Here is a 25,588-nt window from a genome sequence, read left to right on the forward strand (position 1 = left end):
TAGTGATACAATGCAAGTGAGAGTATTAGGGGGCCCAAATACAAACTAGACTTTAGGGGGTCCAGGACAGTGACCAAACCAGTGAGAGACTGGATAAAGAGCTAGAAATAGCTGAGTGAAATACATCAAAAAGGTGAAGAAATAAGGAATGCTGTGTCCAACTGATAGAAGAAGGGATAACCAAACAAGATAGAAATAAGGTGATAAAAAAGGCATATAAAAAATGGATTGGTGTTCCAACTATTTTTTATAATGACCTGTAAACAGTAGTTCTTCGTTCAGGCCTTGTGCAGCAACAGTATCCAAGATATAGATCCATCTCGATTCGCTTCGGAGAAGTTGTGGCACTAGGCTTCCACCTCGAACATGTTGTGAGATTTTTTCAAGACCCAAGACACGCAGATCCTGTGTTCGACATCTATGAAAATGGAGAAAATGGGCCGCTACTGAAGTGAGGGTCTTTCCTTTTTGTAGATCGGAAGCCGCTGTATTGATGGTGGACAGATGTTGTTGGCATCTCCTACGCAATTCTTGTGTGGTTTGACCCACATAGAGTTTTGGACAGGGACAGAGTAGTACATAGACCACTCCCTTGGTTTTACAATGTATGTAATCCCTAATTTTAAAGTTTCCATGATGCGTGGGGTCCTGAAATACAGAGGTTTGTATTATGTGTGGACATATCGAGCAGCCCCCGCATGGAGATGATCCTGTGAAACGGACTCCCCTCCCCAATGTGGTAGTGGGGCGCTGGAAATGACTGTTTGTGAGAGTGTCCCTCAAGTTGCGAGCACGTCGAGCCGTAAGTAACGGTTTGTCCGTGAGGAATGGGGCCAATCTCACGTCACTTTTTAAAATCCCCCAGTTTTTGTTCAGGATGTCATACAGGTCACCCCATTGATTGTTGAATGTAGTGACTAACCTTGGTCTAGAGTCCATTGTCCGAGACTTGGTTTGAAGGAGGTCCTTTCGCTCACTCAATTTAGCTCTGGTAAAGGCTCCGGAGATTATTTTCCGAGGATATCCGCGTTCTTGGAATCTGTGGGTCAACTCCCGTGCGTGCCTCCTAAAATCTGATTGGTCGCTGCAGTTTCGCTTGAGTCTAAGAAATTGTCCCGTGGGGATTCCGTTCTTGAGGTGTCGAGGATGGAAGCTAGAAAAATGCAACAAGTTGTTAGTCGCAGTTTGTTTGCGAAAGAGGGAGGTAGTCAGAGTCGGATGGTTATAGGAAATGGAGATATCTAAGAAGTCGACTGTCGTTGTGGATAGGGTGGACGTTAACTTGATGTTCCAGGGGTTGTTGTTTAATTCTGATATAAATCCAACACAATCCTCTGAGGAGCCGGTCCAAAGGAGGAGAATGTCGTCAATGTATCGAAACCAGCCCGACACCTTGGTCTTGTAGGCGTCCAGGCGGTAGACGACATTCTCCTCCCACCATCCTAAAAATAAATTGGCATAGGAAGGGGCACATTTTGCCCCCATGGCCGTGCCTGATGTTTGTTTGAAATACGTCCGGTCAAAGATAAAGTAATTCTGGTGTAACACCAGATACAGAAGATCCAGCAAAAAGGAATCATGCCTTCTGTCCGAAGACCACTGTTTATCAAGAAAGAAAGTTACTGCTTCAAGACCTACCTTGTGGTCTATGATGGTATATAAAGCTTCCACATCCAATGTGACAAGTAGAGTAGGCGTAGAAGATCTGAAGTTTTCCAATTGCTGGATCAGATGTGTTGTGTCACGGACGTAAGATTCCAACCTAAAAACCAAGGGTTGCAGGTAAAAGTTGAGGTAGGAACATAGCTTCTCATTGAGGCCACCTATACCTGAGACAATGGGTCGTCCCGGTGGCTTCTCCAAAGATTTATGGACTTTGGGAAGCATATAAAAGGTGGGGATTATAGGTTTTTCAGTTGTAAGAAATTTTCGCTCACCCTTGTTAATGATACCTACCCGAAATGCCGCTGTTAGGAGTCGATCTTTTCCTTTTTTCTGTTGTACGGATCGGATCTTCAAACTTAGCACGGGGTCTGTCCCCGTTGCTTGGCAACACATGCATACTTGACTCAGGATCTCCGACCTCCTTGACCCGGAAGTAGTTTATGCCGCACTGCTAAGGCTTGGAACCTGGCTCACACATCAGATTAACTTAACAAACTTACAAATCGGCAGGGGAAACCCTCTGATACAGTACCTTTTTAGACTCACCATGATCTATGAATCATACTTTGATGTGTTCTAACACTAAAAGGGGCGGTATGGTAGGACATCCATACACCGCTGGGGGGCGGGACTGGATGATTTAAATAGCTGGGTTGATTTCCCTTTCCTTATCCCCTGAGGAAGCCCGCCAGACGGGCGATATGCGTGGGGCGTTTGTGGTCTCTCCTCTTCATGCTCTACATTAGGTAATATAATGTGATGTACTGCTTTATTGTATCTACTTGAATTGTGTATCTACACCACTAGCTGCTATTTTCTGCACGCAGCACTTTATCTATGTTTTGTTTCGTTTTTTGATCTCATAATATGTAAACACCTTGCATTGAGACACTGTCTCTACTTGTCTTGTACACCACACAGCACACAGTCCAAGAACCGCTGTATGTATTCAGCCTAGGCACTTTGCACCTTATTATTACATGTGATTTTGTGCATATTTTTATACCTTTATATTTAGCAGCTTTGTTATCCATTGTTGGTTGTACATATATGAAATATTTCTCTGAGGAGAGACCATTGTGTTCTTTTTCCCATTTTTGGGGTTTTTAAATGTTTTTATCTTTGTATATTGATGAAATAATAAAATTTATCTTGTTTGCACATCCGCTTTCCCTCTCTTTTCTAAAGTATCATTATTTGGATGTGTTATTTGTCTATTGCATTATTTTCCCCTCTCAAATCTTGCTTGGTTCAAATCTTCTTACAGAGCTCTATCCTTACTCTGTATTTCCTGGGGTTCTTTATTGTTATAATTTTTTGTTGGGTCACATATATATTCTCTATATCTGTATTATAGACAGCAGGACTGGGAACAAGGGGTCAGGAATGGACCTACAGGCACGCGAGATGGCTTGGAACAGCCAATTTACAAGTATTTTCAGCGATTCAAACGACTCGATCGCTAATGACGATTTTTCTAAACTCTCCAGTGAATTGATTAATGCACACAAATCAATCACTAGACTCTGGTGGAATATCCGAAGCCTTGAAGAATATCTCAGGTTGAAGATTTTCCCCAGGGGGCTCAGAACACAGATTTTCCCTTCCTGGGAGGTGGACTTGGACGAGAAGAGTAATTGGGAAAGGGGCCTCTCTCAATGCTCACTTATACTGGTAAACATGCTCCTGGACCATGATCGTGGTGTATTAAATCAGCAACGCGAGCTCATCAAAAAACTGGAATCTCGCCTAATCTCCTTTGATACAACCTCCCTAGTAGAACCCTTTCGTAAAAAACTGAAGGAAATGATCGAGGGATACGAGAAAAACATACTCACAAAACAGAATAAACTAAAAAGGGACAAGAAGGACTATGAAAGAGGGAGGGCCTACCATTGGACCCACAGGGGCAACAAGAGACGCCACTACCCGCCAGCACCACGCAGCCATGCCATAGGGGGGACCAACCTGATTGACACGCAGTCCTCTGAAAATAGTGAATCTGAGAATTCACAGGATGATGCCTCTACATCAAGTCACAATGCTAGAAAGAGAGGTCCCAGACACCGAGATTGGTCCCCCAGTTACAAACGCGAGAAAACGAGACGAGGAAAGAAGGAGTCCAGAGAGGGTGAGTCAACTGGCCTACAAGTTATCAATTTGTCATCGTACAATCTTTCTGACATTGAACTTTCAGTTCTACGAAAGGGCCTTTCTTTCTCACCCATGAATAAACTTAATAAATTCGAGGTCACCAAAGATGTTTATTTATTTTGCAGGCAACTAGCTTTCAAGCTGTTATATCACCAACCGGACTTGGTCGATTCTCTCCCAGAGGGTGACCGACAAACTTTTAGGGATCTATTGGACCTACTTGAGGAAGCATCTAATGACTCAGGTAAGAGAAAGTTCACCACACGTACCCCGTCACAAAGCACTCCCAGCTTCAGACTGTTCCCTGCACTGAACATTTTCTATGAACTTACTCTGCGTGACATCAAGACATTACAAATTGACAATAACAAAGGAGAAAATCTTTCCCCGACAGAACGCTCTGCTCTTGCAAATTTGAAGAAACAAAAAGGGTTTTTGATCAAGGAGGCGGATAAAGGGGGCAATATTGTAATTTGGCCGGTTGAGCTCTACCTGGAGGAAGCACGAAGGCAACTCAGTAACCCGAACTTCTATACCACCTTACCTTCGGACCCCACCCAAATTTTCAAAGATAAAATAGATCGACTCCTAACAGCGGCATTTCGGGTAGGTATCATTAACAAGGGTGAGCGAAAATTTCTTACAACTGAAAAACCTATAATCCCCACCTTTTATATGCTTCCCAAAGTCCATAAATCTTTGGAGAAGCCACCGGGACGACCCATTGTCTCAGGTATAGGTGGCCTCAATGAGAAGCTATGTTCCTACCTCGACTTTTACCTGCAACCCTTGGTTTTTAGGTTGGAATCTTACGTCCGTGACACAACACATCTGATCCAGCAATTGGAAAACTTCAGATCTTCTACGCCTACTCTACTTGTCACATTGGATGTGGAAGCTTTATATACCATCATAGACCACAAGGTAGGTCTTGAAGCAGTAACTTTCTTTCTTGATAAACAGTGGTCTTCGGACAGAAGGCATGATTCCTTTTTGCTGGATCTTCTGTATCTGGTGTTACACCAGAATTACTTTATCTTTGACCGGACGTATTTCAAACAAACATCAGGCACGGCCATGGGGGCAAAATGTGCCCCTTCCTATGCCAATTTATTTTTAGGATGGTGGGAGGAGAATGTCGTCTACCGCCTGGACGCCTACAAGACCAAGGTGTCGGGCTGGTTTCGATACATTGACGACATTCTCCTCCTTTGGACCGGTTCCTCAGAGGATTGTGTTGGATTTATATCAGAATTAAACAACAACCCCTGGAACATCAAGTTAACGTCCACCCTATCCACAACGACAGTCGACTTCTTAGATATCTCCATTTCCTATAACCATCCGACTCTGACTACCTCCCTCTTTCGCAAACAAACTGCGACTAACAACTTGTTGCATTTTTCTAGCTTCCATCCTCGACACCTCAAGAACGGAATCCCCACAGGACAATTTCTTAGACTCAAGCGAAACTGCAGCGACCAATCAGATTTTAGGAGGCACGCACGGGAGTTGACCCACAGATTCCAAGAACGCGGATATCCTCGGAAAATAATCTCCGGAGCCTTTACCAGAGCTAAATTGAGTGAGCGAAAGGACCTCCTTCAAACCAAGTCTCGGACAATGGACTCTAGACCAAGGTTAGTCACTACATTCAACAATCAATGGGGTGACCTGTATGACATCCTGAACAAAAACTGGGGGATTTTAAAAAGTGACGTGAGATTGGCCCCATTCCTCACGGACAAACCGTTACTAACGTCTCGACGTGCTCGCAACTTGAGGGACACTCTCACAAACAGTCATTTCCAGCGCCCCACTACCACATTGGGGAGGGGAGTCCGTTTCACAGGATCATCTCCATGCGGGGGCTGCTCGATATGTCCACACATAATACAAACCTCTGTATTTCAGGACCCCACGCATCATGGAAACTTTAAAATTAGGGATTACATACATTGTAAAACCAAGGGAGTGGTCTATGTACTACTCTGTCCCTGTCCAAAACTCTATGTGGGTCAAACCACACAAGAATTGCGTAGGAGATGCCAACAACATCTGTCCACCATCAATACAGCGGCTTCCGATCTACAAAAAGGAAAGACCCTCACTTCAGTAGCGGCCCATTTTCTCCATTTTCATAGATGTCGAACACAGGATCTGCGTGTCTTGGGTCTTGAAAAAATCTCACAACATGTTCGAGGTGGAAGCCTAGTGCCACAACTTCTCCGAAGCGAATCGAGATGGATCTATATCTTGGATACTGTTGCTGCACAAGGCCTGAACGAAGAACTACTGTTTACAGGTCATTATAAAAAATAGTTGGAACACCAATCCATTTTTTATATGCCTTTTTTATCACCTTATTTCTATCTTGTTTGGTTATCCCTTCTTCTATCAGTTGGACACAGCATTCCTTATTTCTTCACCTTTTTGATGTATTTCACTCAGCTATTTCTAGCTCTTTATCCAGTCTCTCACTGGTTTGGTCACTGTCCTGGACCCCTTAAAGTCTAGTTTGTATTTGGGCCCCCTAATACTCTCACTTGCATTGTATCACTAATTTGCGTTTTGCCTTTTTTTTTCTTTTTTATATAGGTGTTAACCTTCTTTCACAGCATGCATGATGAGATCACTTTTATCTGCCTAACTCTCAGATTCACAGTCTGCTGCTCTAATAGAGGGACCATAACCAATACTCTTTCAAGATATGCTATCGATGCACCCACAGGTGCTATTGGATCCGATCCCTTCGCTCTAATCAATGTCTGTATACTCCCACAAGTTGGACTCCTATTCTTCTTTAGCCCTTATATCAATGTACTGCTGCATATAACAGTCTGTTATGCATCATTCCTGCCCGCTACCATCTCTTGCTGCCTAATATTCATCCATTTGGTGACCTTGATATATAATAAGGATAAAAATTGATAATTGTGTACTATATTACTAGCTGATAATTGTTGAATATTTTTCCACTCTCCTTCTCCCCCTCACCCCACCTTGTGGTGGATGTCCTTGCCATACCGCCCCCTACCAGGATAGCGTCCTGAGACTAGTGATACTTACCCTTAGGTCCTGCTACTGCCCACACTACAGTTCTTATACTAGATTACTTACTTTCTATATACTGTGTAGCGCGGCTTGGTTTGTCCTTAGTGACTTGCATCATATATTCATGTATATATATCTAAGGACTGTATGGATAGCGGTATACTTTATACACGATGCTACTTCTATGATTCTCAGATGATGTATTTCCAGCGCGCACTATTTGGACTCCATACGCAGTTATCTACAACGACAGGTCTAATCGGCGACATGTCGCAATTCCAATCTGTACCTTAATTAATGGACAGACATCCAATACTGGGTTCTTTTACACCATTTTGATTGTATATATAGATACCTGCAAAGATTAGTCCAATAGGCGATACGCTGCATTTGCAGTCTGCACTCTACTTAATAGATAGATATCGATAATTGTGTTCTTACGTATGCCAATTTTTGCCTTCTTTGCATCATTCATATTTGTATCTGCGCCGCATTACATGTATATGAATCTTGCGCCGTACCATATGTATATGCACTGTGCGCCGTTTCATTTTTATATTTCCTTATTTTCTGTTTGTATTATGCGCCGCTTCAATTAACTTTCGCATTTATAAATTGACACATGCTCAATTTTTTTTTTGTTTACATTTTTGTTTACATTTTTTGTTTAAATTTTTTTTTTTTTTCTGCTACCTCCTATACCATAGATTATATGTATTCATAATGTATTCATAATATTCATCTTTGTACTCCAGATTATACATACAGTTTGGCATTATATGCATTACGCTGCCTTGCTATCTTCTAGACAGCGCAAGTGTTAGACTTTGCTACGATCATGCGTCTATGCGTCTATAGTTCATTTATATACACACTCTGTTCGATCGTTACAACTCCATCTGAGTCATATCTGCCACAGTGATGGCTTGCATATACCTTACCGTCTTTTCCTTTTTTCTGTTGTACGGATCGGATCTTCAAACTTAGCACGGGATCTGCCCCCGTTGCTTGGCAACACATGCATACTTGACTCAGGATCTCCGACCTCCTTGACCCGGAAGTAGTTTATGCCGCACTGCTAAGGCTTGGAACCTTGCTCACACATCAGATTAACTTAACAAACTTACAAATCGGCAGGGGAAACCCTCTGATACAGTACCTTTTTAGACTCACCATGAACTATGAATCATACTTTGATGTGTTCTAACACTAAAAGGGGCGGTATGGTAGGACATCCATACACCGCTGGGGGGCGGGACTGGATGATTTAAATAGCTGGGTTGATTTCCCTTTCCTTATCCCCTGAGGAAGCCCGCCAGACGGGCGATACGCGTGGGGCGTTTGTGGTCTCTCCTCTTCATGCTCTACATTAGGTAATATAATGTGATGTACTGCTTTATTGTATCTACTTGAATTGTGTATCTACACCACTAGCTGCTATTTTCTGCACGCAGCACTTTATCTATGTTTTGTTTCGTTTTTTGATCTCATAATATGTAAACACTAGAGATGAGCGAACATGCTCGTCCGAGCTTGATGCTCGGTCGAGCATTAGGGTACTCGAGACGGCTCGTTGCTCGGACGAGTATTTCCCCTGCTCGAGATCGAGCAATTAATTAAAAAAAACACAGTGAAGAACAATGAAGAATAGAATAAAAACAGTGAACACAGGATCATTTAAGATAAAAACACAGTGCAGAACACAGTGCAGAATAGATTACAGATGTTCGGCACATCTGCTTACTTGTCGGGAGATACGCGCGGAACGGCGCGAACAAAATAGCATGTGAAGAACAATATATATGTGTGAAGAACACATTGCAGATGTATTTAAACATCTGCAATGTGTTCTTCACACACATATATATTGTTCTTCACATGCTATTTTGTTCGCGCCGTTCCGCGCGTATCTCCCGACAAGTAAGCAGATGTGCCGAACATCTGTAATCTATTCTGCACTGTGTTCTGCACTGTGTTTTTATCTTAAATGATCCCGTGTTCACTGTGTTCACTGTGTTCACTGTTTTTATTCTATTCTTCACTGTTCTTCACATCTGCTAAATTGTCGGGAGATAATATACGCGCGGAACAGTGAAGAATAGATCGCAGATGTTTGCAAATTATCAGAAGACATTGGGGGTCATTTATTAAGGGCCCGATTCACGTTTTCCCGACGTGTTACCCGAATATTTCCGATTTGCGCCGCTTGTACATGAATTGCCCCGGGTTTTTGGCGCACGCGATCGGATTGTGGCGCATCGGGGCCAGTATGCCCGCGACAGAAATCGGGGGGCGTGGCCGAACGAAAACCCGACGTATTCGGAAAACCGCCGCATTTAAAAACCGAAATGTGTCGCATAAGGACCGCTTACCTTCACCTGGTCCAGCTCGGTGCATTCCGGCGCGATGAGTTTACTTTCAGCGCAGCAGCGCCACCTGGTGGACGGCGGAAGAACTACCTTATTAAATCCCGGCCGGACCCGAATCCAGAGCGGAGAAGCCGCCGCTGGAACGCGAATGGACCGGGTAAGTAAATTTGCCCCATTATTTTTCAATTAAATAACACATTTTATTCCTGAACCATGGTCCCTTTGAAAAATGCTCGGGTCTCCCATTGACTTCAATGGGGCTCGTTACTCGAAACGAGCACTCGAGCATCTGGAAATGTTCGGCTCGAGTAACGAGCACCCGAGCATTTTAGTGCTCGCTCATCTCTAGTAAACACCTTGCATTGAGACACTGTCTCTACTTGTCTTGTACACCACACAGCACACAGTCCAAGAACCGTTGTATGTATTCAGCCTAGGCACTTTGCACCTTATTATTACATGTGATTTTGTGCATATTTTTATACCTTTATATTTAGCAGCTTTGTTATCCATTGTTGGTTGTACATATATGAAATATTTCTCTGAGGAGAGACCATTGTGTTCTTTTTCCCATTTTTTGGGTTTTTAAATGTTTTTATCTTTGTATATTGATGAAATAATAAAATTTATCTTGTTTGCACATCCGCTTTCCCTCTCTTTTCTAAAGTATCATTATTTGGATACTCTTATTTGTCTATTGCATTATTTTCCCCTCTCAAATCTTGCTTGGTTTTATTCAGTACCAGAAGCATGTGACATTTTGACTTCTTCTAAGTCTATGTCAAACACTACAATAAGATGCATCAACCATGCATAAGTGATATGACATACATAAAATACAATACAAAATATGAAAACTATATACAATTATCTACAGTGAATAAACAGTCTACAGCGCAGTGGACCAAGTTGCTGATTGCAATATAACATGGTATACGTCACGCATTGCCCTCCCTTCCTTAGAGATCAATTGTCGTGATGTTTTGTTAGTGGGGATTTTCTCTCCCAGCTAATGTTAGGGAGATACAGTTTTAAAGTATTTATTAATATGTTTTTGAATGCTATTTATTATCACTTTATTAAATTATTCATCTAATTTAGGAATATTTTATCAAATTATTTAGGGAGTGTGAGGTGGACGTGGAGGTGGATTAAGGTTGGAGGGGGCCCTTTGGGGCAAAATCTGGTGGATGTCCCCACAATGTAGCACACAAACACGTCCTCCTGCTCACTATCTACTATCTACCCAGTAATACATCTATATACAGCCGCCTCTTCCCCCCAGTAATACATCTATAAACAGCTGCCTTGTCCCCACCCAGTAATACATCTATATACAGCCACCTCTTCCCCTCAGTAATACATCTATAAACAGCTGCCTTGTCCCCACCCAGTAATACATCTATATAGAGCCGCCTCACTCCCCAGTGATTCATCCATGGTCACACTGTCCCACCGGTGGATCCACCGGTGGCCCCTAATCCCTGTGCTGACACAGCCGTATGGCAAGGGCCTCTGTCCCCATCAGAGGCCCCTCCCTGGAATAGTACTTGATGTGGCCCAGAATCGGTCGCTCGAGTACAGTCACTGTAGCTGAAACAGATAATGGTATCTGCACACATTGCGCACGTTGCCAGGACACCTCCCGGCGCGTGGCACAATGTGACCTCAGATGCGTGGCCCTTTGATGATGTCATTACGAAGTTGCTTGCCACGCATCTAGTCCCAGTCTGTCCTGAAGCTGCAGGTGTGAGAAGACAGAAAAGGTGGTGCAAGCATCACCAAAGGTGAGAAAATCTTTTTTATTTTAATAACCACATTTTGGGAAAAACTAAGATTTATGGAGCCTATATCTAAATGATTATAAATATTAATGTGGGAGGTGTAAATAATTGTTTTGGGATGAGGGCCTAAATCTACATCAATAATTTGGGGCCTAAGGGTAATGTAATACTTTGGGGTGGGGGATATCCAAATAATGAATCAAATAAAATGAAGCACTATATCTAGATTAAAAGGGTTTTCTTGGCTTTTTATTTTTATTTTACTTTTAACTCCTTACCGACCTTGAATGAAAATGCACGTCCAAGGCTGCGGCTAATTCGACCCCCCCCCCCCCCGGGTGTACATTTTCAATGTGCATTGCTATCACCGTAACAAACGCTGCGGTGACAGCAGTATGGTAGCGCGGCTGAACGCAACACTCCCAGTTGTTAATCCTTTAGGCATCTAAAGGGCTTGTAGACATGCCCCTGTCACGATCGCAAGCCCCCCTCCTGCGCCAGTATCAGGGGATGGGGATTATATCTATGGCAACTCCCTGTGAGCGTCATCAGAGAGTGCCAATCTGTCTCCTTAACAGCCTAGTATCTTTATAAGACCCATGTGTATATTCAATAGATCCATTGCAATGTGCAAATGGCACATTTTAGTACATGATGTGTAAAATCTCCATATACTGACATACTGGCAAATTGTATTTCTAGTGGTACGATTTAATATTCTCTTGCGCCGTATTCTGATGGGCTTTATTTTTACAGCTTATAAATGTTCAAAATTACACCTTGCCTTTTATGGATCAGTATAGCCACCTGCTGCATATGCAGAGGGCTCGATCCATGCTCACCTTCATGACCGCCTGATGAATATTAAAGATGGGTGGTCGTGAAGGGGTTATTAATTATTTTAAAGTCCAATTGGTGGTGATCTATGATCACCGGTTTACAGACCTGCTCTACTCCCGGTGCGTGAGCCTCCAGAAACGCCCCTCTTTTCTCTCAGGTGCACTAAACTTGTAAAGGATGAGGGTCGCACTCTTGCTTGTTAGTATCAAAACACTTTCAGCTTTATTTTATCTGACGCGTTTCTGACCTTTCCGGTCCTTAGTCATAGATAAAATTGAGTGTGGTGAGAGAGACAATTATACTCTAAATACCGGAAGTGGTAAGGTAACACACAGGTGTGTGTGTCTCTGATTCACCTCAGCTACTATGTGTTTATACAATAAAAAACATCGTGGTATAAGACAAAACAACATAACATATTACAGAAACGCATACAAAAATCTGGGATTTAGTAATTGACTACGGTAGCAAGTCATTTCGCACATTGAATCCTTTAGGATGAATACAATCCTTTGTGAGGATCCAAAATCCCTCTCGGTTTAGAAGTTTTCTTCTGAGATCACCACCCCTTCTATTTAGTTTAACCCTTTCCAAGCCACAGAAAGTGAAACCCGATAAATCTCTATCATGATGGTTGATAAAGTGCCTGGCGGCATTAGATGGATTTGTATACTCAGGATTAGTGACACCATTGAGGTGTTCTCTTATACGTTCTTTTAGTGTCCTGCTGGTACAACCTATATAATCTTTGTTACAATAATTGCATGTGATGCAATAAACAACATTTTTTGTATTACAATTAATGAAATCACGTATAGTAATTTCCGTATTTTTATTTTTGTCTGATGTTGTTTTGCAATTTCGTGCATATTTGCAGCTTTTACAGATTTTAGCCCCACACTTGAAAAATCCTTTGGTGTTTAGCCAGGACCTTGTATGGGTATTTCTATTGGTGTCGCTCGGAGACAATATGCTACCTATGGTTGGGGCCTTTCTGGTAGAAAAGGAGCAACCCTCCTGTAGAATTTGTCGCAATGTATCATCCTGGTACAGTATAGGTATATATGTGCTAATAATATTTTTAATGGAATTATGCTGTACACTATATGTGGTGACAAAAGAGGGTTTGACATTACGTTTAGGAGGAGAAGGAAGTTTATGTGAATTGAAGAGTAGGCTTTCCCTGGATCTGTTTAGGCTGATGTTTTTTGCTCTATCCAAACTCCATTGGGTATAGCCACTCTTCTTTAATCTTTGTTCAATAGTGTTTACTTCCTTAGAAAACGCTGTGTCAGTAGAACAATTTCTTTTGGCTCTGAGCATTTCTCCCACCGGGATGCTTTTTATAGTATGATTTGGGTGACATGAGGAGCTGTGGAGTATAGTATTACGGGCAGTACTTTGGCGGTAAGTGGATGTGAAAATTTGTTCTGAATGAGTGTGTGTCTCCAAACATAAATCCAAAAAAGTAATATTATTGTTGTGCCACTGAAATGTAAAATATAAATTCAGGGGATTATTATTAAGATATTCGATGAAATCAGATACGGTCGCCTCATCGCCGCCCCATATAATGATGACGTCATCGATGAAACGGCCGTATCTGATCATCTGGGTAATGTACGGATTACTGTCAGCAAAACTATTTTGGATGTTAATAATTTTGTTCGTTTGCTAACAGTAAAAAAACATTTTTTCAAGAAAGAGGACACTGATAACAATGATGTCGATGACTCTAAAGAATTTATTGTATATGATGTTAAATCAATTGATAAAAGTTTGAATTTTCCTTCTGTTCAAGATGTCATTGTATATGATACACTGAATAGCCTAGCGGATTGTACTCATGAAAGAGCAAATGAAACTATTAATACAGCCACCAATTTTAAGACTACTAATCCGCTATTCTATCCAGTACAATCAAAACCCCCAGTTCTGGATAAATTCCAGGAGATTATCCAGTCAGAACTTGTTAGATTACATGGTGAAACTAGCATACCTAGAACTAAAAAATCCAATTTAACTAATGGAGAGAAACATGCTATTCAATCTCTTAAATCGAACTCAGACTTAATTATACGCAAGGCGGACAAGGGGGGGGCAGTAGTCCTACTTAATTCCGGACTATATGACATAATGTCTAAAAAGTTATTACAGGATCAAAACAACTATATTCCACTTACATGTAATCCTACTAAATGTTTTTTGATACGCTTGGCTGCATTACTGGAAGAGGGCGTAACTTTGGGTATACTTGCGCCTAAACAAGCTGAATATATGTATGTACAAAACCCAATCACGCCCATCTTCCACTGTGCACCCAAAATACATAAAAATAAATTTCCCCCACCCATGCGTCCCATCATCGCCGGCATTGGCTCTTTAAATGAACATATGGGAGCATGGCTGGATTCATTACTACAGCCATTGGTCACACGCTGCCATGGCTATCTAAAAGACAGTAAACATATACTTCAAGTCTTACAACAAACCAATTGGCAACCCCACTACTCATGGCTGACATGTGATATAGAGGCTTTATATACCAGCATACCCCATTCACTAGCCACCATAGCTTTGTCATATCACCTTGATAAGTATTCCACTTATTCTTCTGATCTGAAAATCTATATTTTGGAAGTCATGCAATACTTGTTAAACAGTAATTATTTTCAATATGACAACACATTTTTTTTTGCAACAATCAGGTGCAGCGATGGGGGCCAAGTTTTCCCCATCGCTGGCTAACCTATACGTTGCATGGTGGGAGGAAATTTATGTTTTTGCTGACAGTAATCCGTACATTACCCAGATGATCAGATACGGCCGTTTCATCGATGACGTCATCATTATATGGGGCGGCGATGAGGCGACCGTATCTGATTTCATCGAATATCTTAATAATAATCCCCTGAATTTATATTTTACATTTCAGTGGCACAACAATAATATTACTTTTTTGGATTTATGTTTGGAGACACACACTCATTCAGAACAAATTTTCACATCCACTTACCGCCAAAGTACTGCCCGTAATACTATACTCCACAGCTCCTCATGTCACCCAAATCATACTATAAAAAGCATCCCGGTGGGAGAAATGCTCAGAGCCAAAAGAAATTGTTCTACTGACACAGCGTTTTCTAAGGAAGTAAACACTATTGAACAAAGATTAAAGAAGAGTGGCTATACCCAATGGAGTTTGGATAGAGCAAAAAACATCAGCCTAAACAGATCCAGGGAAAGCCTACTCTTCAATTCACATAAACTTCCTTCTCCTCCTAAACGTAATGTCAAACCCTCTTTTGTCACCACATATAGTGTAGAGCATAATGCCATTAAAAATATTATTAGCACATATATACCTATACTGTACCAGGATGATACATTGCGACAAATTCTACAGGAGGGTTGCTCCTTTTCTACCAGAAAGGCCCCAACCATAGGTAGCATATTGTCTCTGAGCGACACCAATAGAAATACCCATACAAGGTCCTGGCTAAACACCAAAGGATTTTTCAAGTGTGGGGCTAAAATCTGTAAAAGCTGCAAATATGCACGAAATTGCAAAACAACATCAGACAAAAATAAAAATACGGAAATTACTATACGTGATTTCATTAATTGTAATACAAAAAATGTTGTTTATTGCATCACATGCAATTATTGTAACAAAGATTATATAGGTTGTACCAGCAGGACACTAAAAGAACGTATAAGAGAACACCTCAATGGTGTCACTAATCCTGAGTATACAAATCCATCTAATGCCGCCAGGCACTTTATCAACCATCATGATAGAGATTTATCGGGTTTCACTTTCTGTGGCTTGGAAAGGGTTAAACTAAATAGAAGGGGTGGTGATCTCAGAAGAAAACTTCTAAACCGAGAGGGATTTTGGATCCTCACAAAGGATTGTATTCATCCTAAAGGATTCAATGTGCGAAATGACTTGCTAGTCAATTACTAAATCCCAGATTTTTGTATGTGTTTCTGTAATATGTTATGTTGTTTTGTCTTATACCACGATGTTTTTTATTGTATAAACACATAGTAGCTGAGGTGAATCAGAGACACACACACCTGTGTGTTACCTTACCACTTCCGGTATTTAGAGTATAATTGTCTCTCTCACCACACTCAATTTTATCTATGACTAAGGACCGGAAAGGTCAGAAACGCGTCAGATATTGTTTTATGATGTAACCGCTGTATCCATGCAAAAATAAAGCTGAAAGTGTTTTGATACTAACAAGCAAGAGTGCGACCCTCATCCTTAATTATTTTACCCTGTACATTTTTGCAGGGATATAACCCTGTTTAGAGATGAGCAAAACATAAATGTGCCTGGATACCCATTGCTTCTTTCATGGTAGTGAGAGGAAGGACCTGATTTTTCCCATTGTATCTTGTTTTGCAGTGAGAAGAATTCCCCTATTGGTGGAGTTCCCATGTGACATTGATGGCTCGGTGGCGGTTACAGATGACTATGCTTTCCTCCTCGAGGTTACAAATGCCACATGCATTATTCACTACAGACATACCGTATATACTCAAGTATAAGCCGCCCCAAGTATAAGCCGAGGTACCTAATTTTAACACAAAAAAACTGGGAAAACCTATTCAAGTATAAGCCTAGGGTGGGAAATACATTGGTCACAGCCTCCAACCAGTATAAACCTGTATATTACCTGCCAGCCTCTGCCCCCCCCAGTGCATAGCCTGCCAGTCCCTGCAGCATATAGCCAGCTAGCCCCCCCAGTATATAGCCTGCCCGCCCATAGCCCCCAGTATATAGCCTGCCAGCCCCTGCCTTCCAGTATATGGCCTGCCAGCCTCTGCCCCCCAGTATATAGCCTGCCTGCCCCTGCAGTATATAGCCAGCCCCCCCCAGTATATAGCCTGCCAGGATCTGCCCCTCCAGTATACAGCCTGCCAGCCCCTGCCCCCAGTATATAGCCTGCCAGCCCATGCAGTATATACGTGGGCAGTTAAATAAGTGTTTTAGAAAGATAAACTTCTTTCAACATTCCTGCGATTTTCTTAACCCCTCCAAAAAAAAAGCATTTGTCGAACTCTCCAAAATACGCCTCTGTCTTTGCGATGACTTCCTCGCTTGAGCTAATTTTTTTTTCCGCGAGCCATTTCTTCATGTTAGGGAACAAGAAAAAGTCGCAGGGAGCCAGATCAGGTGAATACGGGGGGTGTGGCAGCAATTCATAACGCAATTTATGCAGTTTGACGGCGACAACTACAGATGAATGTGCTGGTGTGTTATCGTGGTGAAACAGCACCTTCTTTTTCGTCAAATGCGGCCATGTCTCCTTCAATTTTTTGTCGAAGCGTTCCAATAACTCACTGTGATCTCCAGTGATCGTTCTTCCTTTTTCTAAAAATCCATGAGGATGAAGCTGTTCACATCCCAAAAAATCGTCACCATGACCTGCCTGGCCGATGGGACCGTCTTCGCCTTCTTTGGAGCAGACTCACCAGATCCATTGGGGCACATTTACTTACCCGGTCCAGTTGCGATCCTACGGCGCGTTGTCCGACGAGGATTTGGGTCTGCCGGGATTCACTAAGGTCATGCGCCCGATATCCAGCAGGTGTCGCTGCTGCGCCGAGGTCCGCCGGAGTTCACCTTCTTCTTCCCGGTGCATGTAAGTGCTGATCTTGCGACACAATTCTTTTTTAAAATTTTGCGGTTTGTCCGAAACCCGGGACCATGCCCCATTGTTTTGATTGTTGCTTAGTTTCTGGTGTGTAATGATGAATCCAGGTTTCATCAACTCGACACAAAAACTCTTTCACATATAGCTTAAATTGCTCCAAACACTGCTTCGAAGTTAACAGCCGCATCCACTTGTTGTCCACCGTGAGTAATCGGAGCACACATTGGTGCCGACAATTATTTCATCGCCAACTTATCATGTAAAATATTAATTGCCATTCCGGTCGACATACCTACGGCCTCTGCTACTTCGCGCACTTTCGTTCATCGATCAGCGAGTATCATGTCGTAGACTTTTTTAATGATTTCCTCGGTAACCACGTCTGCTGGGCGTCCTAGTCACTCCTCATTAAAAATTACATTTGTTGAATCAATACCTAACTGTGGTCATAGATGGCGAAGTGTCCCCATAAACAGCATCCAACTTTGCTTTTATATCCTTGCATTTTTTTCCCATCCAAAAACAAAAAGCGAATAACCGAACGATACTGCTCTTTTTTTTTCTTAGTGAAAATCACAAAACACGTCTTGACATGGCTGCCAAATCCAAACTAACCAAAATCAGTCTGCAATTTGTTTTGCCGTCATTTGATAGATGGCAGCACACGATGATAACACCAACTTCCCTCAAGAACGCCCTCTGTCGTCAAACACGGGTACTTATTGAACCGCTATCGTAGCCTGCCCGCCCCTGCAGTATATAGCCAGCCCATCCCCCCCCATTATATAGCCAGTCAGCCCCACCTTTCCGAAGCCCCCCGCAGGTCCTCTTCTTGCTTTGGGTGTTCCAGTTCCTATTCAGGTACTCTGGTCCACTTCGGGCTCCCCCCTGCAAAGCAATTTTTGCGCTGAAAAACTCGACTTATACTCGAGTATGTACGTTAAGTGTTTGACTGTTTTCTTTGGTTATATTCAGTATATATCCAAGCAGCTGAAGAAGCATGAGGTGTGAAACGCACATTGGGGTGTCTGACTGGGAAAACTAACACTATAGGTAAAACCTTGCACCCTATATTGTTGATGATGTATTTGTGTGATATCCGTTGAGTTGAATTTGGCACTTGCACTTTAGGGTGTGTTCACACGTTCAGTTTTTCAGATGCTGTTTTTGGTGTCCAAACCAGGAGTGGAGTAGCAAAAGAGGAGGAGCAGCATCTCTCAATGGGCACTTACTCATTATGAACCACAGCTGCTTTTGGCTTCAAAAACTGCATCTGAAAAACTGAACTTTGGAACGCACCCTTCACATAGTCAGGCTATGACTATATCTAAGCATATAACTGTCCGGAATCCCTCACTTAGAAATTTTTTTTTAAATATGTATGTCTTGTGAATTTTTAACTGATATCAATAAAGGAATGGATTGTTTTGTATCTTGTATATGTTTTTCGGGGGGTTTGATAAATACATTCAGTGTAGAATTCACAACATCCCTAAGGAAGATGACCATTATTCAAGGGCCAAGTCTGTTTTCCTAATGATGGAGAAACATAAAAGCTAAGTTTTGCTACCTTGAAAGGCAGCCCCCTTAACGCCAAGTATGACCTAAAAGAAGTCTAACAACATGATGTGGAATTTAGACAAACCAGTTTATCTATTCCAGAAGGAACAGACTCCCAACTGTAGACAACTGGTTTGGCTGGGTGAGAGGCTATTGACTAGGGTCAGGAAGTAAGAGTTCTCCTTAAAGAGAGTTTGGCAATTAATGCCACAACAGACTGGAATCCCGAATAGTGACGCTGTTCATGCTCCGGAACGTGAGTGCCTGACTCATGAAATTCGTACAGACCCGACCTATGCAGATCGGGCTCGCTCATCACTAGTCATTAATGTTAAAAGGCAAAACACATGTTGCTGCTTAAAAATGCAGAGGCGATTGGTGATGCATTGGACAACTGTTACTATTACTGAATCCTGGGGGGGGGGGGGGGGGGGTCTACATATTCAAAAATTGATAAAGCCTGATGGCACCTCACATGTGTCCAATGAGGACATCTGTGCCACGATGCTTGACTTTTGCAGGGATCTGTACACCTCTAGACTGTCGGAAGGGTGTAGAGATGATTACTCCTTTCTCCGAAATGTCAATATGCCTAGTTTATTAGAAGAGGCGTGTGATGAGCTGGAGGCTGGAGAAGCTGGAGAGTGCTTTTCTTCCCAGTTTAAAAGCCCCTGGATAGATGCACTGGTGCAGAATTTTTTGAAGTGTTACAGGACGCTCTTAGCCAAAGACAATTGCCGGACTCTATGAGAGGCATTAGTGGTCATCCTGGCCAAACCAGGCTACAATCAGTGTCTTGTTATCCGCCATTATCTTTGCTTCTAAACAGATGCTAAATCCTAGCAAATGCATGGGTTATCCATCTGTCTGGAGTAATTACTCATCTGATTGGGGTAGATCAGTCACCCTTTATGCCCGGCAGGTTGACTGCGTTTAATATTAGAAGACTTTATAAACCCCTAGGAACCAAAGCTGGTTTTAATCCTCGTAACCAGGCCCTAGAATCTACCTTCTGTCACTGCAATTTGGGTGATATGGGTGATTTGGGTGATATGTAACATCCCCCCCCCGGGGCCTAGCCTTTTATTGGGGCCTGGAGTACCGGAGTGGCTGGCGATTGCGACCTAGGGCACGCTGATGTCATGGTGCTTGGTATGGGGACCAGAGGGCTACCCTACAGCCTGGCAGGTCTCCAGCAGGTGGTGTATGCTATAAATAAGGAGGGAGAGGCTGAAGTACTTGTTTCTCCCTGAGGGGAACCCTGGGTATCTGTAAGATAGGTCCATGGGTGATGGATGGGGAGCCCGTGGTGGTAGACAACTGTATCCAGGGATGGTGACAAAGTTGTGCAAATCAACTCACGGTTCTATATTAAACAACTGGTAGCAGGCAATGGGCCAAAACGGTCAAACAGCAGATTCAGATTCTGGTGCGGGAGTGGGCAGGGAGAGTGGTCCGCAGGAATAAGACACCAGCCTGATGCCTGATGGTACATGCAGGCTGGGATAGTTGAGCTGTGTCCAAACTGTGGAAGCTACAGCTCTGGTTAGAGTCTCCAGACTCAGTTCCTGGGATTGGGTTCTGTGGCAGAACTGAAGGTGTGCTCCACACTCTATCTCTCTCTTTACTCAGACCATGTGGTCTGGACTGCTGACAGGCAAAGACCATGTGCTCCCCCTGCACAGGGGTATTATACTCCCCCTGGTCAGGTGGTAGTACCTCTCCAATCACATTCCCGTTTACAATACAGACAAATAATTGGATAACAACTTACACCCATTTAACTATTGCCTTTCCAGGCAGAATCTACAGCTGCTATTACATAATGTCCAGGCTCTAGGACCTTCATAGACGGTTTGCGACTCCCCCTTACAGTTCCTAATCCCTACAGTTCCTAATCTGTATTGGAAGGGGTGTTGCAGATATTTTTTGCATTTATATGAAAATTTGGTGAAATCTTTAAAAAATTCTAAAGTTTTTCAAAGCAGAGAGTCAGGCCACGTAACTTGAGAAGTGACATATGCCGAATGTCTGCTTTGTGTTGGTATGTTTTTTTATGCGTCCGCTAATTGTTGTGAGATGTTTGCATGCTTAGAACTTTAGGTGCAATTTTCATGAAAATCACCTAAACTTACGTTTTAGGAACCTCCTCAGCTTTCAAGTGTTTAAATAGTAAGACCCTATAAATAACTTCTTTTTGGAAACTACAACCACCAATGTATTTCAAACCACTTTTTAAGAAGTTTGTTAACCAGGAGTTAAAGGGGTTTGCCCATGTAAGAAAATTCGCAAATTTCAATAAACACAATAAACATCACTTTTAACTTGTTACTTTACAATTTTACTAAGTTTATTTGCTGTTTTATCTCCTATTACTCAGTGATGGTCAGTATAAATCCCAGGGTGTTGGCAGGGATTCTCTAAGTAGACACTTCATGATCCATCTAGTTCTGTGTGCTGACAATGTGGTTAGATTATCAGGGTACAGGTTTATATAGACTTTTATTTACCTTCACTAGTATCTGCAACATAGAAAGAGAGAGATGAGACAGATTAGAGATGAGATGTTGAGATCTGTGAGATGCATATAACACACAATAACACTCTCCAGGTCTTGCTCATCTCAGCTACACACACTGTTACATCTGCTGTAACTCCTCCCTCCCCCTGCCTGTAGCTTGTAGTTTTCCTGACACTGTGTACATGCTAGCATGGAACAGTGGGGCTTATTTACTAAGGGTCCTTGGACACACTTTCCTCGGACTTTCAGGTTTTGCTCAGCTGTGACAGATATTTAACAGGGGATTTTGTAGCACCTGATCAGATTTTGGCATAGCTGCATTGGCTTTCATGGGACACAAATGGGGGGGGGGGGGGGACAATCCAATTAATTCGGACCAAGCGCAGGATTTAACTTTCAAATTGTGTCTCAAGACAATGCACTTGCATGCACCCGGAAGAAGAAGGTGAGCTCCGGGGGTGAACCAGTGTCTGTGTATCAGTGAGAGTTCCTTCATGGAATGCAGGGGAAAGGGGTTCTTGCAGAGGGAGCAGAGAGAAAGAGACAAGCACTGTAAAACCTCAGATAAGATGGCTGCCAACCCTAAAGTCACAAGATCTAGGGTCCAGGGGGAACTGAAATTGTGTACACCAGGACTGATAGAGACAGGTTGGACTTATATCTGTGAAATGCAGAATTTCTGTTAATAACAGTGAATTAGAGAATGTGTTATTATGTTATCCTGAGTACATATAAGAAACTTGTCTTTGTGGCAATAACCTTTTAAAACAACATAGATATGCTATTTATAAACGCGCTATATGGGCACACAGCCGGGCATAAAATGGAATGAGCGTCATTAACAGCAAATTTTCGTTGGCACATTGTACAGCCTTTAAAATTTTCACTTCCTTGTAGTGTGAACATATGTTCATTTTGGGGCATCTAATGCTAAGTGTGGAGATTTTATTAGCGCTTTCTAAGTAAAGAAAAAAATCATTTTTGGTTAGGCTGGAGGGGAGGGGGTTTTATGTTGGACTTTATGCCAAGATGTGAACATAGAGGGGCTCATTTACTCAGGGTCGTGCCCTGCACTTTTGTCTGACTGCGCATCGTTTTTAGGGCTTGCACAGGTATTTAACCCCTTAATGACCGCCCTATCGGGAATCTACGGCGGTCATTAAGGGTACTTCTTCTGATGCGACGCCTTTCTACAGCGCCGCATCAGAAGAAGATTTCGGGACATCGGGTTATTATAGTGCCGGTGTCGGGCTGTGATATCACAGCCCAGACCCGGCACTAACACCCGGGATCGGAAAAACTCAGATCCCGGGTGTTTAACCCCTTACACGCCGCGGTCAAGCATGACCGCGGCGTGCAAGTGTGTCCCCCGTGGATCGGACCTCCCCGGTGTGCTTACCGGGGGATCCGATCCCTCCTGCCGCTGCCCCGGGTTCCGACGAGTGACCCCGGGCTGTCGGCTCCTCTTCTCGCCGGGTTCCGCCTCCTGGCAGGACCCGGCTGTAAGTAACTGAGCATGCGCGGCATGCTCAGTTACTTACACTATACACTGCAATACAAGTGTATTGCAGTGTAAAGGCTTGAATAAGCGATCGGATGATCGCTTATTCAAGCCAAAAGGTTGAAAATATGTGAAAGAAAAAAAAAAAAGATTAAATTGTTTTATAATAATAATTAAATAAAATAAAGTCCCATAATCTCCCCAGTTACACATATAATGCAAATACAGTATATAAAACACAAAAACACACAAAAAATGTACATATTTGGTATCACCGCGTCCGTATTAATCTGTACAATAAATCTAAATCAATATTGAACCCGCTCGGGGAACTATGAAAAAAATAACCACGAAAAACTTCCCGTAATATACAATTTTTCATCAAACACTATCACAAAAAATGTTCTAAAAAATGATCAAAAAAAGCTACATTCCCTAATATGATACGACTGAAAAGAACAACTCTTTTCGCAAAAAATAAGCCCTCAACCAGATCTGACAACAGAAAAATACAGAAGTTATGGCCGTAAAAAGTTGTCAATAGTAAAAACAATGCGATATTCTCCAATATTGGTTTTGCCCAGGAAAATTGAGCAAAGATAAGAAAAACTATATAAATGAGGTATCACCGCAATCGTAGTGAACCAGAGAATAAAGATAAAATATTATTTTTACATTACGGTGAACGGGGGGAAAAATGCTAAAAATCCAAAATAAAAATTGATGATTTTGTTTGTGTCCCCCTTGAAATAGTTAATAAAATCTCATGAATAAGCTATAGACCCCCTAAATGAATTATCTATACATTGTATCTCATTCCGTAAAAATTAAGCCCTCATATGTTTGCATTACCAAAAAAAAATAAAAATGTATAGGTTGTACAATGTGACAATACAAATCTGCAGTGAATGGCGCCTCCATTCATTCTATGCCGGGCCGTGCGCCCGTACAGCAGTCACCACCACATATGGGGTATCAGTACACTCGGGAGGAATTGGGCATCAAACGTTGCAGTGCGTTTCATCATTTAATTTATTCTGAAAATGTCAGTTTGGCCTAAATGAATGTATGTTCCAAAAAAATTCCATAGTTTCTAAATCGCAGGTCCATATTGTTTTAACCCATGTGAAACACTTAAAGGGTTAATGGACTTAATAGAAGTTTTACATACGTTGAGGGGTGAAGTTTCTATAGTGGGGTAATTTATGGGGTTTTACTATTATTTAGGCCTCTCAAAGTCACTTGGAAGCTGAGTTTTCCCTCAAAATGTGAGTTTTGGCAATTTTCATGAAAATGAGAAAAATCGCACCTAAAGTTCTGCACCTCATAACATCCTAGAAAAGTGAGAGGATGCATAAAATATCATCCCAACATAAAGCAGACATTCCGTAAATGTAATTTATCAAGCTTTTTGGGTAGTTTTACTTCCTGTCTGGAAAGCAGAACATTTCAAACTAGGAAAATGAAGAATTTTTACAAACTTTTGCCAAATTTTCACTTTTTTTCAGAACGAATCGCAAAACGTATCACGTATCAATTTTATAATTAACATGAAGTACAATGTATCACGAGAAAACATTCTCAAAATCACCGGGATATGTTAAAGCGTTCCGAAGTTATAACCAATTATCGTGAGACATGTCAGATTTGTAAAATCGAGTCTGGTCATTGAGCTGAAAACTCGGTCGGTGATAAGGGGTTAATAAGTGTGTGTGCGCTGGGATTGTGGGACACGCAATCCTTTTTTTGGCTTCCATGTGAAACAAATTAGGGGGCGTGCCGTCGGTCGTTCTGACTGATTCGGACTGAGCGCGGGATTTAACTTTCAAATTGTGTCGCAAGCCCAAGCACTTAGATGTACCGCTAAAAAGATGGTGAACTGTGTCGGACCTGAGCGGGGAAGCGACACATGCAGGATATCGGGCCCACGCAGCATTAGAGATGGACAATGCACTTTCTTTAAACTCAAGTGACCGGGTAAGTAAATGTGCCCCTTAGAGTATATGTTGCATTGCTGGAATTATTTTGCTTTGTTATTCTGTTTGCAAATAAACGTTTTCTGGTTTAAAAAAAGGAGACAAATCAATTACAAAGTGCTAAAGTATTAGACATGCACATACAAGAAAAATGTAATGTATCAAAATCACATTGGGACCATTCATACAATATGAGTTACGATCCTGCTGAGAAAAGCTTGGAACCTACTGTATGAGAATCATGAGTCCATGAAACACTATGACATAACCCTCCACTATATAAGATTGTTTATGCTGTTTTTAGTTTCTTGACCCTCCATTAATCTCCCATAAATGTTGAGCATCTCCCAGTTAACTGCGGATAGGGCCATTCTAGATTGGGCACCGGTTATCTTGTTTTTACACGGCCAAGTGCCACATAGTGCTTCTCCTGTGCTCAATAATTGGTGAACCCTGTGGGGAGAAGACATAGAAACAAGAAAGTAGCTAGAG

General features: G+C 42.1%; 1 protein-coding gene and 1 long non-coding RNA gene across 2 annotated transcripts; one reads left to right on the forward strand and one right to left on the reverse strand.

Moving 5' to 3' along the window:
* Positions 1-637: 637 nt before the first annotated feature.
* On the reverse strand, positions 638-1,982 carry LOC140068983 (uncharacterized). The gene is made up of 3 exons (XR_011848667.1): positions 1,957-1,982; positions 1,639-1,762; positions 638-1,153 (listed from the first exon to the last, which is right to left on the reverse strand). It is a non-coding gene; the product is annotated as an uncharacterized lncRNA (long non-coding RNA).
* Positions 1,983-3,072: 1,090 nt separating this feature from the next.
* On the forward strand, positions 3,073-4,816 carry LOC140068824 (uncharacterized). Its single transcript, XM_072114212.1, has 3 exons — positions 3,073-4,063; positions 4,214-4,425; positions 4,620-4,816. Exons 1-3 carry the CDS (start codon positions 3,073-3,075, stop codon positions 4,638-4,640), a joined length of 1,224 nt encoding a protein of 407 aa, XP_071970313.1. The 3' UTR covers positions 4,641-4,816.
* The last annotated feature ends 20,772 nt before the right edge of the window (positions 4,817-25,588 follow it).

The sequence above is a fragment of the Engystomops pustulosus genome, chromosome 7 (genome assembly GCF_040894005.1).
Source record: "Engystomops pustulosus chromosome 7, aEngPut4.maternal, whole genome shotgun sequence".
In the NCBI taxonomy this organism is placed as follows: domain Eukaryota; kingdom Metazoa; phylum Chordata; class Amphibia; order Anura; family Leptodactylidae; genus Engystomops; species Engystomops pustulosus.